Raw genomic sequence first — 19,662 nt, 5'->3', positions numbered from 1 at the left:
CATCATCATCATCCTCTGTGCTCACTCTCCTTGTCGTCTGCTCCATCATCATCATCCTCTGTGCTCACTCCCCTTGTCAACTGCTCCATCATCATCATCATCATCCTCTGTGCTCACTCCCCTTGTCGTCTGCACCATCATCAGCATCCTTGTGTTCCTCGTCACTGTGACAATGCATCCCCTTGGTGGTCTTCCTCTCCTTCATGGAACCTCCACTTTCCTGAGCACCAAGCCCTTCTCCAAGGATGGGCCCCTCCTGACATGTCTTACCATCCTTGCATCCATGGATACTCTGACGACACTTCTAGGACAGACTTCTTTGCTCTTTCTGCAGTTCATTGTCTGTCTCATCCTCTTTGCCGACACTGAACTCCAGAGGCATCACCTCTTCCGTCTTCCGTCTTCATTCACTCTCTAGTGTTCACAAGCAGATGAAGCAGTTGAAAAGCCCCATGGGTTGGTCCTGCCCAACCTTAAAGTTTTAAAATGACATCTTAGCAGGGGATCAGGCAGGAGTTGGACTGGGCCGGTTTGTGGAAATGTGTTGCAGGGATAGACTCTCTAGAATGTTTAGGGGAAAGGTTATATAAACACGGAGAATGAGCATCATCAAATCCACATGCACCACAGACCCTCACCGAAAGTCGAGGGAACCCTCATCTATTTGGCAAGAAGGGTCTTGCATAATGGAAATGAAAATTCTTAGACACGCATCCCACCCCCTCTCCCCAGACTATCACACGATATGTCACCATGTGTATAGACTGTAACTACACTAGTTGTTTAGGGAGCTCTGGTGGGAGTTGCACTGCCAACACAGAGGCTTGCAGTTCAAATCCACCAGCTTCTCTGAGGGAAAGAGATGGTCAGTCTCCTTCCGTGAGATTTATGTCCTCTAAAAACCCACTGGAAGGTCAGCAATAAGTTGGTTCTGACTTGATGATACACACCAACACCAATAACAACAACTTAATGGTTGTTTAGGGAGAGCTGATGACCTAGGGGTAAGGAGCTGTGCTGCCAGTCCATAGGCACACAGTTTGAATCCACAGACTGCTCCTTGGCAGAAAGATGGGCAGTCTCCTCCTGTGCTATTTATGGCCTCTGAAAAGCCCCTGGAGCATCAGCTGAGGGTCAGTTTGGACTCCATAGCACACACAACAGTGGTAGGACATCTTTCTGATTGGCTGGCACCTGTTGTTAGTGGTCGTGGAATTGGCCATCCACCCATGGTGACCCCGTCTGCCAGTGAACAAACACTGCCCTGTCCTGCACATCCCGGAGATTGGCTGTGAATCGAGCCTCTGTGCCCCAGAGGGTTTTTTGAGGCTGCTTCCTGGAATTAGATTGCCAGTCCTTTCTTCCGCACCTACCTTTGTCTGGAAGCTCTGTTGAAACCTGCCAAGCGTCATCTGCTGGCTGGGAGTTTATCTAGGTCGCTTACAGGGAAGAAGCTCCAGTGCTGCTGTGGTTTGGCATTCACTTGTTAACCCAAAGGTTGGTGGTTTGAACCCACCAGCTGTTCCACAGGAGGTGGATGAGGCAATTTGCTTCTGTAAAGATTTACAGTTTTGGAGATTATAACGAGTGATCCTACTCTGCCCCATAGAATCCCTATGAAGTGGCATTAACTCCGTGACCAAGGGTTTTCCTTTGCATGAAGGCCAGAATTCTATTATTGACCCACCATGACTTCTATGTGGTAAAGAAAAAACCGGTGCTGTTAAAAAAAAACACCACAAAATCTCATTGCTACCCAGTCATTACCAACCACAGCTGACCCTGCATTGGGATTCTGAGGCTGCATGTCGCCCAGGAGGAGACGTCCTGTCTCTCCTGCTTCGCTAGTGGATTTGAACCACCAGAACAGCTTAGCCTTTGGGCCAGCAGCACAACTCCCTAATGATGAAGCCACCAGAGGCCCCTACTCTGTTATAACTCTACTCAGCTCATTGACATCAAGTCAGAAGTGAATCATAGCTGACTCTCTCTGGGTTTCCAAGGCTGTAAATCCTACAGGAGGCACTGGGAAGGCACCAGCCACTCCATGGAGTGATGAGGCAGTCAGTCTCTTCCTACTAACACGTCGAGACTGGACACCTGACTGAGAAGATGCTATGAGTCAGAATCCGCTTGTGGGAAGCGGGCTTGGGTTGAGTTTATTTACCAGATCGGCATGTGGCCCTTGGATGATGAGGACTCCCTCTATAGGCACTTCTGTGCATTTTGTCCAAAAAGTTAACGCTGGGTCTTAGACTTACCTTCAGACTCAAGCTCAGTGCCGTCTAGTTGGAACCGGCTGGTAGCTGACCCTTGAGCAGGTTCCTGAGGCTGTAAATCACAGGAGGGAGAGAGCCCATCTTTCTCCACGGAGCAGCTGGTGGACTGACCTTTGCCTTAGCAGCGGAACTCCGTGGGGATTGCACCTCAGAGCTCCGTGATGCATTTGATTTCTACGTTTTTGTCTTTTCCTCATTGATTTGCGGGAACTGATTGCATGTGCAGTGTGTAGACCAGTGTGTGTTATTACTGTGCTTACAAATATATTTCCCCAGTGGGTTGTTTTCCTTTCAAGTTTATTTATAGTGTGCTGATATTAAATAGCTTTACATTTATTTCAGATTAAACTGTTGGTGTTTTCTTGAGTGATTTATATTTATAGGGATCAGCTTAGGACATTCTTCTAACCAGAGAATAGAGATCTCTTTGTATTTTTAAATTGTTGTCATTGTTGGTGTGTATCATCAAGGTGGAACTGAACCATAGCTGACCGTCGGCGGTGTTTCAGAGGCAGTAGATTGCAGGAGAGGAGACTTCTCATCTTTCTCCTGTTGAGCAAATGGTGGATTCGAATCATATAACTTTGCATTGGCAGTGTGGTTTCTTACGCTAAGCTCCCAAAGCTCCCTGGTGAAAACTTGTTGTACTTGCATGTCTTTGAGTCAAAACTGACCCACAGCTGACCCTCTAGTGGGTTTTCAGAGGCAAGTAAATAGCTCAAGAGGAGATTGTCCAACCTGTGGAGCGCTGATGGATTTGAACCACACGTCTCTGGGACTGCAGTCCAGGTTCTTACTCCTAGCCTAATAAGAGTTCCCTTGATGAAAACTAGATATATTTAAAAGTTTTCATACATTGATTTCATATCAAGAGGAAAAAGGGTAATATTGCAAATTAACCTTTTTTCACCGTATTGGTTTTACTCTCTTGCATTTCCTGCATCGTGTTAATTCTTTTGTGTTTAGTCTTTAACCCATTTGAGAGTTTATCTTGGAATAAGGTTTGAACTTGAGATCTGACTCAATATTTTCCCCAGAAGGTCAGCTAGATATGACGTGGGCTGGACGGGACGCTGTGGACCAGGTGGGGGAGCTATTGATTCGTTGCTGACTGTCTCTGTATTCTTCCCTCTCCCCCCTCCCCCAGGCCTTGGAGACCCGGGCCAGCCCTGGCCACACCCCAGGCTGTGTCACCTTTGTCCTGAATGACCACAGCATGGCCTTCACTGGAGATGCCTTGCTAATCCGAGGGTGTGGACGGACAGACTTCCAGGAAGGTCACAGCTGCCTGGCCCAATAGTTTGGACTGGTTTTATGTGTGCCCCAGGGTTTGAAGTATCAAGAATGGATGAATGAATGAATGAATGCTATGCTAACAGGGAGTCAGGGTTAATTCAAAGGGGTTTGCTGATGGAACAGGCAAGATTAGGAGCTTAGCTGTAGTGGAACAGTTATATTCAAGGATTTAGCTGCAAAAGGGCCACTATTGCTGTGTAACAAACATTCCAAAACTTAGTGATTTAAAAGTGTTGCTGTGAGTTGACTGACTCACAAAGAAGCACAGATTGGAATCGTGCCCTATCATGCCCCAGCTTCATGATCCCTGCCACGCGCAAGTCCGTTTTAGCCACTGTCAGTCCACCTCATTGAGGATCTTCCTCTTGATTGCTGACCTTCTACTTTTCCAAGCAAAATAACTATTAGCATTCATTATCTCACATAGCTCCTGATAGCCAGGAGTCTGGGAGTGGGTTAGCTTCATGCTAACCCACTCCCAGACTTAAGATGTTTGGCTGCAAGTAACTAACAAAAATTGTTGCTCTGGTTTAAGAATTGAGAGTTTACATTTTTTTCTCCTTGAGAGAAAGTTGTAGTTGACTTGACAGGGCCCAACAACAAGGGTTACATTTGGAGATTAACTGCCGGGAGCAATTAGATTTGCGGTTTTGCTGTGGGGAGGAGGGAGTTTGGTTCCAGAATCTCAGGGTTCACCTGTCCTTTGGGTCTGTGTGTGAATGTGCGTTATGGCATTTAGAGGTGTTAATGGACTTATGGGGAGGAGGACAAACTTGGATATGAGAAAGGCTGAAGCCTTAGCTGGGTGTGGGTGTGGGCAGCCAGGTCCCCAGCAGCTGCCTGCTTCCTCTTCCCTCCTTCTTATCTCTCCATCTTGTTCTGTTTGGTGGTTTGTTTGTTTCCCCCTTTTTCTTTTCTTAAGCTCCTAATATCCCATTCGCCCACATAACTGTGAGGTTGAAATGAAAGGCCATACTAGAAAGTTTTGTCCTGACCCAGCTTAGGACTCAGAGCTTCTTCTTGGAACCATGACTCTAGCCCCTTCCTTGGTCTCAGCTTAGGACTCAGAGCTTCTTCTTGGAACCATGACTCTAGCCCCTTCCTTGGTCTCAGCTTAGGACTCAGAGCTTCTTCTTGGAACCATGACTCTAGCCCCTTCCTTGGTCTCCTGTTCTCTTTATCTTCCTGGCTGCCTTCCTTGCCTGTAACCCTTTCTTGTGTTCCTAGGGTGAGGGCATACGCCTTAGTGCTCCAAGGCCTGCCCAACTCATTCTCAGCTTTCCTTTGTCCCTACCTCCCGTTCTTTGCATGTGCTGTTCCACCTGCCTTGCGTGCCCCTCTCTCTCCTCTTCCCCCACCTAGACAGAGGGTCCTAGCAGTGAAGGAACAGAGGGTTTAGCTAGAGGGATTTTATCTTCTTTCCCTTTTCCCAAAGGAAGAGCTTCAACTCAACAACCACTCATTGCTGTTGAATCAGAACTGACTCATTAGCTGACCCTCCAGTGGGTTTTCAGAGGCTGCAAATTGCATGGGAGGAGACTGCCTATCTTTCTCCATGCAGCTAGTGGTTTCAAACCTCTTGCCTTTGGGTTGGCAGCACAGCTCCTTATCCACTAGGTCACCAGAGTACCCTGAAGGAAGGGGTTAGGAAGCAAATTTCCTGTCCTATTGATGCACTGACCCCGAGTTTCTCTCCTCAGGCTGTGCTAAGACTTTATATCACTCGGTCCACGAAAAGATCTTCACTCTGCCAGGCGACTGTCTCATCTACCCAGCTCACGATTATCGCGGTAAGGCTTTCTCGGAGGAGGGGTGCGGCTTACTATCCCTTACCCTTTGAAAGCGAGTAGCAGGTCACTGAGTAATTGGGTGGCACAGAGGGTTAAGCATATATACAACGGACTGCAAGAGTTGGCAGTCCAAACCCTTTCAGGAGTCCTGGAGAAGAAAGGCCTGGCAAACCACTTCTAAAATATGGCAAGCTCGGAAGCCCCGTGGAGCACAGTTTTCCTCCTGGGGTTGCCCGGAGTTGCCTTTGACTCAGTGCTTTTGCTGTTTAAAGAGGCCAAGCCTCTGGGTGACGTAGTTTGCCCTCAATTACCAATCCAAAGGCCAGTGATGCCAAGAAATAAAGGCCTGGCCATCCGCTTCCTTAAAGAGTGGAGCAGAGAAAACCCCGTGGAGCCCGTTCTACTCCCTAACATATGTGGTTGGTTGTCCTGGGTTGAAATCAGCTCGGTGGGAGTGGTCTTGGTTTGGTTTACCAGCTTGCCGTTCTCTTCAGGGAGCGTGGACACTACAATTCCAGACGTTCCTCTCGGCAGAAAATAAACATATCCTCAGGTGTATGGTGTGTGGCTGTAGAAAGGACTCTGAGTTCTGCAGGGAACTTGTTTCCCTGGGGCCGCTTGGCCTTTAGCTGAACTACATTTCCCATAGTGCCAAAAATCTCAGGGAACATTTCTGGGAAGAGCCTGTTTAGTCCCAGGCCTGGGAGGCACTCTGAGGCCTCCTGGGAAATGTAGTTCTGAGAGGCCCAACGCTCTGGATGGGTTGGTTGACTTTTCTCCCCCTCCCTTGGCCACTAGGGCTCACAGTGTCCACTGTGGAGGAGGAACGGACTTTGAACCCTCGGCTGACGCTCAGCTGTGAGGAATTTATCAAGGTCATGGACAACTTGAACTTGCCCAAGCCTCAGAAGATAGGTAAGCAGCTAGGGGCCTGGGACTTGTGCGTCTGAGGGCGGAGGGGGCTGGGGACCTAGACTTCTGGGTCTGAGAGAGGAGGGAGCTGGGGGCCTGGACCTGTATTTGAAGGATGAGGGGCTAGGAGGCTTGGACTCTGCAGTCTTAGGGAGGAGGTTGTTGGAGGCCCTTGGAGCCCAGGACTGCTGAAACTGAGGGAGGAGGAGGCTGAGGGTTCCAGACTCCTGAGTCTGAGGGAGGAGGGGATTAGAAGACATAAATTTTGAGTCTGAGGAAGACAAGAGCTCATGGCCAGAATTCTAGATCCCTAGAAAGGGATTCCTAGGATTTCTGGGTGTACAGTGGAGCATGGGGTCTGTCTGGGTGCCTTATCTTCTTGGTCTCTTCCTTTCAGATGTTGCTGTTCCAGCCAACATGCGCTGTGGGATCCAGACACCCCCCTCTTGACCTCACTATCAGGTGTTGAAATCTGCTAACAGTGACATCAGGGGAGAGGTGTCACCATCCCCAGTCTCTGCCCTTCTTCAGCCCTTTGGACTGCTTAAATAAACTTTATTTTTGTGCCACAAGGATGACTCCTGCCTAATTCTCTGGATGGAATGGCATTTGGGTTTCTGGGCTGAGGGGCCTGGATTTGGTTCCAGTTTCTGGAAAGAGTGAAGGTCCAGAGAATTTGCTCTAACTCAAGTTCAGATGCAAACGGAAATCTGACCAGATTTCATCTCTCTTTGGCTCAGGACATTGACTTATCTTTTTTTTTTTTTTTAAATTATTTATAGGCACCTAGCAACTGTTGATAAAGAAAATAAAGAAAAGGACCAGAGAAGACCTATTTTTTTTAAATTTATTTATTTATTTTTTTACATTGACTTTTCTACAAGAGAATTGTTCCCTTTTTTGTTTTCTAGATCTCAGCTCATTGCTGTTGAGTTTACTTATCTCTGACCCTCCCATGGTTTATTGGAGGCTGTAAATCACATGGGAGGAGATTGCTCATCTTTCTCTTTCAGAGCAGCTAGTAGACTCAAACCACTTGCCTTTGGGTTGGCAGCACAATTCTGCCAACACAATTCACCAGATCTCCCCTGACCAATTCTCCCTCAGAGCCACTGGTGGACAGGAACCACCAGAGAGGTACTGCCTGGAGCTTAGCACAGCTTCCTAAGGACTACACCACAATGGAATGCTTAAAAACGCTTGAATGCAGTCCTTTCCCCCAAGAAGTAGTTGTTAGAATTTAGTCAAAATACAATATTATAGAACTCAAAGTCATTGCCATCAAGTCAGAACCAATTTATAGCTGATGCTCCATTGAGTTTCTGAAACTGAAAATCTTGGGAAGAGGTTGCTGATCTTTTTCCTTTGGAGCCTCTAGTGAATTCAAACTGCCGGAGAGGCACAGCCTTAGAGTCAGCAGCTCAGTTCCCTACAGACAAACATCTTAATCAGAATTTTAACCTTTTAAAATCTCGAGCAGATTTGTAAGTTTTAAGGACATTTTACTCATTTATACTGGAGATCTGTTGCGTGCCATACTTGGAAAGGTGGAGGGGTTGGCGAAAGAAAGGAAGACCCTTTCATCTCAACCAGATGGATTGACGTGATTGCAGTAATGAGTGTAAGAATGCCAGAAATGATGAGCATGGCACAGGACAGAACAGGGGTCAGATCTGTTCTTCACTGGGGTCGTACTTGACATAAAGGCACCCAACAGTGACATTGTATGCCAATGGGAAGCTCCTGGCCTAAGTTTCCCCATCTGTAAAATGGATGTGATGGTGTTAATAGGGTTGTTGACTCCCTCATGAGTTTTTATGTATGAAGTGCTGGGCAACACACCTGCATGGAAGTTTCCTCATCAGTGATAACCTTTATCATTATTCGGACATATTTGTCAGGCACTTCCTGGCCCCTGATTGAGGGGTGAGGCACGGTAAACCCAGCATGGGTTTCCCATAGGGGCAATCTGGTGTCATTATTACTGCTTGTATAGATGTCTCAGCCAAGTTTGTTCAGCCTCAGTTTCCCCAACTGTAAGATGGAAAGAATGATTCTTTTCTCTGGGCCACTGGGAAGATGAAATCAGTTGGTATATTTAGCCAGCTCCCAAATCTAGTAAACCCTTTTCACATGCCAGCTGCTTTTCTGTTCTGGTCGAGAGGGGAAAGCCTAGTCTCCTCTGCTCTCCCCCACCTTAGCAAAGTTGGGGGGCACACTTCCTTCTGTGTCTGCGTGGGTCAAAGACAGCTCAGGGCAACCCCTTGCCTTGCCCACCTCCCCAAACCAGTCGGGGCCCTTATATATAAAGAGTTCATTAGAGGGCGAGACCTCTCCATCTCTCTTCCTTTCAGGATTCCCAAGTTGTTGGCATTAAGAAGATGCTAGTACAGTCTCCAGGGAGACATCTGTTAGGGGCAGGCAAGGGGGCTCTGGAGTCCCAGAAGGATGAGGTTCTGGGGTGCAGGCATGAGGGTGCTGGAGTCCCAGTAAGATGTGGCTCTGGGGGGCAGGCATGGGGCGCTGGAGTCCTAGTGGGATCGGGGTTCTGGGTTTCCGAGGGTGGGGCCCGTGGAGCCGGGATGGCTGGATGCCGCTGCTGCGGGCGGGGCAAACTGGTGGCTGCCTCCTCCCTCAGAGCTGTCGGACCTGTTGTCCCCCCTCCACTTCCGGGCTGCTGGGGAGGGGAGACGGGGTGGCCTCTCTCTCTCTCCTCCTTCCCTCTTCTCAGCCACCTGTCTCTGGGACAGAAGCGTCGGCGCCCACACCGCAGAGGGAGCGCTCCGGGGCCGAGCTGGTGAGAGGCTGGGCCTGCATTGCAGGGGGGCTGGGGACCTGGCCTCCCAGAGTCTCAGGGAATCCGGGAATCTGGCTCCTAGCAGGAGCGGAGAACTCAGACTCCAGGCCTGTCCAGAGGGGAGGAGACTGGTAGCTTGACTCCAGGGTGAGATGTAATGGGCGCTGCTAACCCCTGGGCTCTGGGCCCCAGGCTCCCATGCTCCAAGAAGGAAAGTTTGGGGTTTAAGACGAAAGGTGCAGGTGTGCGAGATTCCTGAGTCCCCATGGGAGGAGGCAGGGTCTGTTTAAGGTAGTCCAGAGGATTGAGGGGGGTTGCTGTAGGGGTGCTAAACCCGCACTTGGGTATGGAGGGAGGAAGGGGTTGGAGAGACCCGTAGGGGGCGAGCTAGGATCCCAGCACTCAAATTTGGGCCCCGCCTCCGGGGCGGGGCATCCTGGGAGCTGGCGAGCTAGCTCCGGAGCAGTGCCCCGCCCCCAGCGGCCGAGGACACGCCCCTTTAGCGCTCGCTTTCATCCTTTGAACCCGTAGGCCCCGCCTCCTGAAGCTCTCCGCGGGCCTGAGACGCCGGGCGTGGCGCTCAGTGCTCCTACTCCACCCCCCAGGCTTGGGCCGGGCCACTCCCCCAGGACTGCGAGCCCCGCCCACCCCGCAGGAGCGTACAGCGGCCATGGGGACACCCGGCCTCCCCGAGGAGGGGTCGCCCCTGACCCCGGCCCCGGAGCGCAAAGTGGAGGTCCAGATCCAAGGGGCTGCCCCGCCTCACGAGTCCGCTGAAGAACCTCAGCAGCCAGTGGCCCTCAAAGCCCGGGAGGAGCTTCCAAGCTGCCGAGGAGCAGAGCAGCAAGCGGAGGAAGAGGAAGAGGTGGAAGGCAGCAGCACAGAGAGCAGCCGCGACACGGTGAAGGGCGCGGAGGGAGGCCCGTGGGGAGACAGACTCACTAAGCGAGCCTCGATGGAGATGGACGGGCATAGAGACAGACAGGTGTAGTTTACAGAGACAGCCCCAGAGATACTGAGATTATGGAGAGCCAGAAAGACAGAAACCTGCCAAGACCCAGTCCTGGAAGACACAGTGATGGGTGTAGAGAAAGGAGATTAAAGAGGCCCAGAGACAGAGACACAGGATCCAAGAATCCCAGAGAGAGGTAGCCAGAGTCCAGATGGAACGACAGAAAAAGACAGAGACGGAGATGTGGAGACTGCTGCCATGAGAGAGAGAGACCCACATTGCTGACACCCAGAAAGGAGACACAGACCCGGGGCATAAGATACAAGAACTCAGAAGGAGGGGGACCCACAGATTTAGAGATGGAGACACAGGTGGAAAGAGGGAAAGTGCAGAGAGCTACTGCGGGAAGCACGGGAATGGAGACAAAGAAACCTGGACAGAGGGAGAGAGTGAGAGGGAAAGACCCGAGATTCCGAGACAGTCACAAAGGATATTAAAAGGCAAAGTTAAAGAGCTAAAAGAGATGAGCCGAGAGACCCAGAGAAAGAGAGTCCCCAGGACCAAGAGGGGGCTGTGAACAATAGAAACTTCTCTAGCGAGGCTGCCCCACCCTCTCTGGACTTTGAACCTCGAGGTATCTGGGGGGACCTGAGCCCTCCTTCCGCCCTACCTTGAGTGTAAGAGTTGGAGATAGTGAGTTGAGGAATTACAGATGTGTAGATAGGAGTGGACGTGGGGGCGTGGTCTCACAACTGACCACGCCTCCTTTCACAGCCCGAGGCCCCGCCTCCCGCGTGGAGCCCGGTCACGACCCCTCCCCCCGCCCAACCTGGGGAAGGGGCCAGAGTGGTGGCGCGGCGACTTCGAGGGCAGCAGCTAGAGGCCCTGACTCGCGTGGCCCTGATGGAACAGCGGGTGAAGGAGCTGCAGCGCCAGAGGAAGGAACTGAGGATTGAGGTGAGGTTGTGGAGCCATTTTCGGGGTGTGGGCTCTACACATAAAGATGAGTAGTGCCAGGCCTCCAGTCCCGTCCTCCTTTGATGTCTGATTCCAGGCCGGGAGCACCGTCCTCGGCCAGACCCGGATTCCTTGCTCCTCGCCCCTCCTCCCTGAGAACCACAAGTTTAGGAGCAGTCCTCCCCTGTCTGAGACCCTGCCGTCCAGGACCCCACTCTGGCCCTTGCATTCCTCTGCAGATGGAGGTGGAGGTGGCCCTGTTGCGCGGGGAGCTGGCTGGGGAGCGCGTGGCCCTCCGGCGGGAGGAGGAGCAGCTTCGGGAGCTCCTAGGGCTGCAGGCAGACTCGGACACGGACCTGGAGCCGGGCGGCCTCGAGCAGCAGGAACAGGTGTGTGTTTGATCTTTACCTGTACCCTCCCCTGTTACATCTTCCTGGCTGTGCTTCCTGCCAGGGGGGAGCTCTGGGCTTCCTCACTCCCTCCATACCCCAAATGGAGACACTTGTATCCAGAGAGGTGAGGGCCATGTGGCCCCTGTTTGCCAGCTTTCCCTCTAATGGATGTTTGGGTCTAATTCACTGGGACAGTTCAAAGGATTGACTCTTCATTTGCTGTTCTATTGTTCTCCTTTCTATTAGTATTTTTAAAAAAAATTGACATTTGAGTAAAAGTTTCTAGAGTGAGTTGGTTTGCCATTCAACCATTTCTACACATTTTACTTTACAATATCCATTACATTCCCCACAATGTTATTGCTCTTTCCCCACTTCCTATTTGTGATTCTCATACCCATTAGTTCTTGTTGCTTTTTATTTTTTTTTTCTTGTTGCTTTTTAAATGTCACATTATGAATGCTTTCAAACCCACAAAAACAGAAGGGGGTCTCCATGTGTGCTCTCTGACCACCTTCGTTACCTATTTCATGTTCTCCAATGGGTTTCCTTATCCTGAGTCTTAAAAACTCATCACGTATATCTTATTGCCCATAAATACTTTAACATAAGCCAGAACGCTGTTAAAAACAAACAGACAAAAGAACCATATTATTCTTGCATCTAAAGAATTATTAAGTTCTTAATGTCTCAAAAAAGTCTTCTTAGAGTTGATTTTTTTCACTTCAGTCGCTAAAAGGCTACAGTGTTGTGACTGGTTAAATATCTCATGGGTATTTTTTTATCTCCATTTCCTTTGATTTTTTTCATGATGTTTATTTGTGGGTGACACAAGTCTTGTGGGTGACAGTGATGCCATTTATGAAGGCCCCTGTGTTTCCTGTTGGTTACTGGCTGGATACACAGGCTTGATCAGGTTCACTTTAAGGCTTCCAGTACTTGGTGTTGGGGGACAGGATGCCTGGTGGTCCAGACCTTTATTCTTCCTTTTTAATCTTTCCCTGAAAGGTTTTAACCTCTGTGATTGGTGATCATTGCTTGGATAGTTTCATTTTAAGTTGGGAACTGGTGACTTTCCAATTCTATCAGTCTTTTCCTTTGGTCTTATCTTTTCCTGGGGCTGAGTGTTGGGCCCTCTTTAAATATCTCCCAATCTTGATATATCTCCTGATGTCTGTATAGCCTGCTTACTAGATTATTTTTCCTTCTCCAGGCCCCAGGAGTTCAGGGCCCAGGAGTTCGGCCTCCTCTTCCCTCAGACCCAGGAGTCCAGCTCCCAGCCCTTCCTCCCTCAGCCCAAAGAGTCCACCCCCAGCCTCCTCCCTCAGACCCAGGAGTCCAGGGCCCCAACTTTCTCCTTTCAGACCCAGGAGTCCAAACCCCAGCCCCTAGCTCCGCGAGTGCAAGCCTCTAGCTCCCTCCTCCCTCTGACCCAGGAGTAGAACCCCCAGGCCCCTCCTCACTCAGACCCAGAGATAAAAACTTTTACTCAAGAATCCTGGCCTTAAATCTTCGGGAGTGGCATCCATGTCCTAAGCAACATGCCTCCAGAAACTCTATGAACTTTGATAAATGTCGTTAGTTATAGAAAGGCTTCAGGCCTTTTGTTCGTAGAGTCACTATGAGTTGTGCTCAACTCCAAGGCAATCAAAAACTATATAATTTTTAATTTAAACTTTTCTTCACAATCATCATTATTTACTTCCAAAATATTTCTCATCTCCCCAAATAGAAATTTATATCCATTAAACGGTAGCTTCCCATTTCCTCCTCCTGCCTGCCCCTTTTCCGATTCTAGACACTTCATGTAAGAGGGATCATATGATGTTTGTCCATCTGGTAACTGACTTATTCCGCTCACTGTATTTCCAATGTTCCTTCATGTCACAGCATGTACCACAGCGTTATTTCTCCTTCTGGCTGGGCAATGGCCCGTTCTGTACATGCCCCACATCTTCTGTGTCCATTCTTCTGCTAATGGATGCTTGGGTTGTCTACCTTTAGCTTGTTGTGACTAATGCTATAATGAACATTGATGTATAAGTGTCTGAGCCTCAGCTTTCAGTTCTTTGGGGTAGATACTTAGGAGTGGAATGTTGGGATCATGAGGGAGCTCAAGCTCTGGTGGTAGCATAGCATGTAAAGTGTTGCCTGGCTGATCTGAAGGTCAGTGGTTCAAATCCACCAACAGTTCTTGAAGAGAATTGTGAAGCTGTCTTCTGCCTCAGAAATCCTGACGGAGTTGGAAGTGAGTTGACAGCAGTGGTTGTTTTCATTTTTAGTGATACTTTCATGTTTAATGTTTTGGATATTTTTCAGCTTAATTTTTTATTTAGTTATGTTTAACGTTTTTTTGAGCCACAACTGTTTATTTTCACCTATTTCCCAGTACGTATCTACCAGAGTGAAACAGACAAAGGCTTGTCCTCCTGGGATTGAATTCCCAGTTAGGCGCGTGAAAGCTGGCCAGCTAGGCCCCTGCTGGCCTCTGTCCCCACTAGGATGGGGCCGAGGCTGACGCCCCCGTGTTCTTTCAGGGGCAGAGCCGTCTTAGGCAGGAGCAGGACCGTGTGGAGGGGCTCCGCCAGAGGCTCCGTGAGGCCCAGGGACAGCTTGATGCACAGCCCGAGGACCAGCGGGAGCTGCTGCAGCAGGAGATGCAGGAGGTAGGGGCTTCTGACCTCTGGAGACTGGTGTCCAGCACTCTGGAGTCCAGCTCCAGCCTTTCTTTTCTCAGACCCAGGGGTCCATTTCCTAGTCCCCTGTCTGCCTCAGACCCAGGCGTTTAATCCCCAGCCCCCGCCTACCTCAGAACCAGGAGTCCAGCTCCCAGCTCCCTGCTCCTTCAGACCCAAGAGTCTGAGCCCCAACTTTCTCCTTCCTCAGACTCAAGAGAATCCTGGCCCCAAATCTCCTACTCTCTTAGATCCAGGAGTCCATGCCCCAGCCCCTCCTTCCTCAGACTCAGAAGTCCACTCCTCTTCCCTTCACCTTTTGTCCCCCCTTCCTTATTGACTGGGGGTGTGGGTCCAGCCCTCCAGCTCTCCTCCATCCTCACCCACAGGTGAGGGAACAGCTGGAGGTGGCGCAGCGTGTTTACGAAGACCTCGAGTTCCAGCAGCTGGAGCAGGAGAGCCGGCGGGAGGAAGAGGATCGGGTTAGTTCAGAGGCCCAGGTGCTGGACCCCAAGGTCCAGGAGCTGCAGGCCAGCGTGGCACAGCACCGGGTGAGTGGGACATGGCTGGCCCGCCTCCCTTGCCACCTTCTCCATCCCTCCACTCTGTTTCTAGGCCTTTCTTTGTCTTGGTTTCCTGCTTTTGTCATGTTCCTCAGAGTAGTGACAGCAATTGTTAGATGACTTCAAGCCAACTGCAACTCACAGCGACCTTATGAACAACAGACCTGAACCTCATGCTGTCCTGCCTATCCTCATCACCACTGTTACCGGCGCGGTGTAACCCATCTTGTTGAGGGCCTCAGTCTCCATCTTTCCCAGCATAATGTGTTTTCCAAGGACTGGCTCCTCTTGGCAATATGCCCAAAATATGTGTAGTGAGGTTCACCACCCTTTCTTCTAGGGAATACTCTGGTTGCACTTTCTCCAACATAGACTTGTTTGTTCTTTTGGCAGTCTGTGCGATACTCAGTATTCTTCTCCAACACCACAGTACAAGGCATCAATTAGCTGATATTTACCGAATATTTACTGTGTGCCAGGTAGTATAGTAAGTATATCTTGAGTGTTAATTCATGAATGCTTCCACCAGTCCTGCGAGGTGAGTGATAGAATGGTGGTATCGAGTGACAGAACCATCTACCTCATGGGAATAAGTGTAAAAGGCCATGAGCACTAAGGTGATGCCTCTGAGGTGGAGGCCATGTATTCTTTGCTCTCCAGCCTTTTACCAACACAACACCAGCTGCCTCTCTCACTCTTTAAGTCTTGGCTGGTTCAATAATTTGTTGCCATGGCCACACAGAACTCAAAATTATATTATAGGGTGTGTTAGGGAAGCAAAGGTACTACAGTATCAAGATTGTCTTGGAAGTAACAGGAGTAACTTAAGATACAGTCCTTCAACCAGAACAGGTTCTTAGGCTTGGCATTCAGGCACGGTGGCTTAGGCAAATGTTATAACACTTATCTCTGCTGATAAGTCTCCAGAGGCATCTTACTCCACCAGCATGCCTCCTGCCTGAAAGCACTTAGCTTTCTCACCCAGTGAATCTTGCAAGCCCAGTGTAACATCCCTCCACAGGCTGGAAAACTCCCTGCACCATCTCCCATCGGTCTCCCTATTGTCACTGTGCCTCTGCCGAGACCCTGCTACATTTGTTGCTGCTTCTTCAATCTCAAACCATTGTTACAGTTCTCTGTCCTTTTCTCCTGAGTATAGAACGTTCTCAGCACAGGGTCCCTGGGTCCAAAGAATGCTCTTTATTCCTGGCTCTTAGTCTTTGTAACAGTGAACTCTGGTGGCCTACTGTTAAGGAGCCGAGCTGCCAACCGAAAGCTGCTCTCCAAGAGAAAGACAGGCAATCTCTTCCCGGGCTGTGAGTCAACCTCCATTCGTAGCAACTCTATGAAACAGATCTGAACCGCTCCCTATCCTGTCCCGTCGATATGCTCGAGACCATTGTTATAATCACTCTGTCAATCTATTCTGTAGAGGGTCTTTCTCTCTTTCTGACCCTCCATTTCCTCAGTGTAATTTACAATCTGAAAACCTGCTGAGTCAGCTATGAGTTGGTTCTGACTCAAGGACAAAAGAATTCTTTGTAGTGATGAGATCTCTCTCCAGATTGTGTGGCTTGGCTCTTTTAAACTTAAACCCACTGCTGTTGAGTTGATTCTGACCCTCCATCTAATTTCTGAGGCTCTAAATCTATGGGCAGAGTCTGTCCACTTTCTACTTCAGAGCAGCTGGTGGATTTGAACTTCCAACCTTTTGGTTAGCGGTGCAACTGGTAATACACCATAGCACCAGGGTGTTTTCTTTTAAGCTTAAAGAGAGGGTAGAGCTGGCCAGTCCCCACACAGTCATTCCATGCTCCTTGTATGCATAGTCCCACCCCATCACTTTGTGGGAGTTTCAAGACCATGCTTATACAATTCACTGCACAGCACTAATCCTTTTTTATTTATTTATTTTTAAATTTTATAAATGGAGACACTGAAACACCAGGGACTCAAGCCACGTAGTTTGGTGTCCATGGCCACTTGCTTTACAGGGAGTTGTTTCTGTTGTTTGGGCTATTGAGTTGGAACCAACTTATAGCTGAACCTCCAGCGGGTTTTCAGAGGTTATACACCCTTTGGTTGGAGATTGCCCGTCTTTGACCTGCCGAGTGGCTGGTGGGTCTGAACTGCTTGCCTTTGGGTTGGGAGCACGGCTCCTTATGACTAGACCACCAGAGATCGCGTTGTGGGAGGTAGAACTTCCCTTTGAAGTGCTTGGTTTTCGCTATAGCACTCTGTGGTGCTCAGAGATGCCGCTGTCAGCCAGCCCTTCCTGGAAGCAACCCAGTCAAGGGTTTGCCAGGCCCGCAGGAAGGTGTGTGTGTGTGTGTGTGTGTGTGAATAGTGGTGAGAGGGACGTGCGTGACTGCACCTAAAATGGAATTTTCCAGAGTTACTGGAAACCTTGGGTGTGAGTCACCTTTCTCCACCTCTATTTCTATATCTCAAGGAATCCTGGTAGGGTTGTCTATCACGTGTTGGGCTACTAACCGAAAGGTCAGCTGTTTGAATCCACCTCCTGCTCCAAGGGAGAAAGCTGAAGCAGGCTGCCTTTGTTCAGATTCACAGTCTCTATCCATATGTTTGCATATCTATTTGGGTGGCAGGATAATTTATACAGTGGAATACTATGCAACACTGAAAAAATGAACTTGTGAAACATTACACAACACGGGGGACTCTGGAGGATATTATACTGAGTGAAATATCTGAGTCACAAAAGGACAAATACTGCATTCATCACTGTTATAAATCAGGGCCTGACATGGGGGTTGGGAGGAGAATAGGATAAGAGTGGATAAATAATGACTATTGCATTGAAACAGATAAAGATAAAGAACTGTCTAAAATGAATATGACTAGGCATTATATGTACGACAACAGCCTAGAGTGAGAGAGCTATCATTGCAAAGAGGACTAAGGGGTGGGGGGAGGTAGGTAATTGTGCAACAATGAATGACTAAAAAAAATTGAACTGGGGGAGAGTGAAGGGAGGGTGAGAGATAAAATGTGCAGCAATGAATGCATGAAAATCTAACTTCTCTGTAAATGTTAGTTAAAAATCACAATTTAATTAAAATTTTATTTAAAAAATAAAAGATTCACAGTCTCAGAAAACCCAAGGGAGGGTCTCCATGAATCAGGATCGACACAGCAGCTCAGTGGCTTGAATTTTTTGTGTTTCTAGATCTTTCGGTAGGGGATCTCTGCTTGCACTGTTAACTCAAAAGGTGACGCCTCTTAGGTGGTTCGAATCCACCAGCGGTTCCAAGGGAGAAAGATGGGCAGTCCCCTCCTATGCTGTTTGTAGTTTAGAAACCCAATGGAGAGTCAGCTACAAGTCCTGACTTGATAGCAATGGGGAGAGAGATCTTTCTCCTGTCCCATCGTCTGTCTCAGTTTCTCTCCGTCTCTGTTCTTTGTCTCCTTTTTCTGTACTTCTACCTTTTTGGTCCATTTGGCCCTCCTACCTGTCTGTGCAGGAGAAGGCAGGGTTCAGATCTGTTCTAGAGTCGCTATGAGTTGTAGTCGAATTGATGGCACCTAACAACAATCACCCCCTGTCTGTACCCAGTTTGCCTTTCTGTCCCTTTCTCATTGACTCTTGGTAACACTCTGTAGGTCCTGACCTGTCTGCCTCCCTTAGCCTCCATTTGTAAATCAAATCCCCCACCCATCCTGGCCACTCCAGTTTCCTTCTGGATCCCTAAATGGGCAGCCAGATCCCAGGGGCTCCATGAGCCACCAGGAGGCCCGGGATGGGGGCGTGTGGGGGGACCAGCTGATTAATCTGGCTGTGGGGTGCCTTGCAGCGCCGGATCCAGGTCTTGGAGGAGCAGCTCAAGTCGTTGGGGGAGCAGATGGCGGCAGAGAGCCGGGGTCTGAGCCGTAAGAAGGAGGAGGCCCTTCAAGCCCTGACACAGGTGAGGCTCCCCGAGACCTGGACCCCTGTCCTCACTTGTCCTGGGGCACCCGCTCTGTCCCTCTTCCCCACACTTTTCCTCAAGGAAAGCTGCTTCTGGGATGAAGTCTCTGACACCGAGAGGTGAGAGTCTGTGTCTTGTCTTCCTCCAGGAGCGGAGCCGACTGCTGGAACTGAATCACCTCCAGGGAGCACCGGGCAGGGACTTCTCTGAGCCCAGCAAGGCCCTGACTAAGGTACGAGCTTCATGGGCCAGTCAGCCCTACTCCCTCAGAACTGGGAGTCCAGGACCCCAAGTCCCCTCCTTCAGGCTGGGAAGTTCAGACCTAGGAGTGCAGACCCAGTCCCCTCCTGCCTCAGACTAAAGAGTCCAGACCCATCCTCCTCCTCCCTCAGACCAAGGAGTCCAGGTCCCCAGCTCCCTCTTCCTCAGACTCAGGATCCCAGACAGCCAGTCCCCTCCTTCCTTAGACCCCTAAGTGCAGGCCCCCAGTGGTGCTTCTCAGGGACCAGTGGTCTCTGCCCACAGCTGTGCTTATGCTGGGAGGCTGGATATTAATAAGTACCACATCTCAGCTTTCCTTGGGACTTCAAGCTTCAATGTTTCCTTGTGAAAAATGGGCTGCCACTGGCAGCATGGGCTAGTGTCTGGGGGCTGGAGGTTCTCCTGTGCCCCTCCAGTTAACCTTCACCCCGCCCCTGCAGCTCCTGTTCACCCACAAGACTGACCGCCAGCTGTTGGTGCTTCAGGACCCCGCCGCCAGCCCCACCTCCAGCACAGCCTCTTCCTGTGTTTTCTCTGTTCACAGCTCCCTGCAGGTGAGCTCCTTCTGTCTACGTCTGTCTACAGCTCCCTTGCCCCGAGCCTCCTGTCAGTGGGGAGGGGCCCGCTGTGTAATGATGTTCCAGAACATCCACTGTGGTTTCTCTGGTTGTTGTTAGATGTTGTTGAGTCAGTGCCAACTCATGGTGACCCTGTGAGGATCAGAACAAAACCCTGTCTGGTCTGCACCATCCTCACTGTCTCATTGTGCTGGGGCCCATTGTCACAGCCCTGTGTCCGTCCATCTCTGCTGTGCTGGGGCCCATTGTCACAGCCCTGTGTCCGTCCATCTCTGCTGTGC

The 19,662-nt window shown here is 49.9% G+C and overlaps 2 protein-coding genes across 2 annotated transcripts in view; both read left to right on the top strand.

Moving 5' to 3' along the window:
• Window positions 1-6,742, top strand: part of ETHE1 (ethylmalonic encephalopathy 1) — a 25,524-nt gene extending 18,782 nt beyond the window's left edge. The window contains exons 4-7 of the mRNA XM_006901067.1: window positions 3,427-3,556; window positions 5,276-5,365; window positions 6,164-6,280; window positions 6,675-6,742. Coding sequence (XP_006901129.1) covers window positions 3,427-3,556; window positions 5,276-5,365; window positions 6,164-6,280; window positions 6,675-6,727 — 390 coding nt within the window. The 3' untranslated portion in view covers window positions 6,728-6,742. The remainder of the gene's footprint in view (window positions 1-3,426; window positions 3,557-5,275; window positions 5,366-6,163; window positions 6,281-6,674) is intronic.
• Window positions 6,743-8,859: 2,117 nt separating this feature from the next.
• Window positions 8,860-19,662, top strand: part of PHLDB3 (pleckstrin homology-like domain, family B, member 3) — a 42,010-nt gene continuing 31,207 nt past the window's right edge. The window contains exons 1-11 of the mRNA XM_006901099.1: window positions 8,860-8,919; window positions 9,009-9,074; window positions 9,157-9,221; window positions 9,606-9,975; window positions 10,801-10,983; window positions 11,223-11,372; window positions 13,913-14,041; window positions 14,440-14,602; window positions 18,415-18,539; window positions 18,691-18,774; window positions 19,244-19,357. Coding sequence (XP_006901161.1) covers window positions 8,860-8,919; window positions 9,009-9,074; window positions 9,157-9,221; window positions 9,606-9,975; window positions 10,801-10,983; window positions 11,223-11,372; window positions 13,913-14,041; window positions 14,440-14,602; window positions 18,415-18,539; window positions 18,691-18,774; window positions 19,244-19,357 — 1,509 coding nt within the window. The remainder of the gene's footprint in view (window positions 8,920-9,008; window positions 9,075-9,156; window positions 9,222-9,605; window positions 9,976-10,800; window positions 10,984-11,222; window positions 11,373-13,912; window positions 14,042-14,439; window positions 14,603-18,414; window positions 18,540-18,690; window positions 18,775-19,243; window positions 19,358-19,662) is intronic.

Source organism: Elephantulus edwardii, unplaced genomic scaffold (assembly GCF_000299155.1).
Source record: "Elephantulus edwardii isolate Elephantulus edwardi_28Jun2011 unplaced genomic scaffold, EleEdw1.0 scaffold00308, whole genome shotgun sequence".
Classification (NCBI taxonomy): domain Eukaryota; kingdom Metazoa; phylum Chordata; class Mammalia; order Macroscelidea; family Macroscelididae; genus Elephantulus; species Elephantulus edwardii.
The sequence above is the reverse complement of the archived record's forward strand: the minus strand, read 5'-3'. Positions and strand labels throughout refer to the sequence as shown.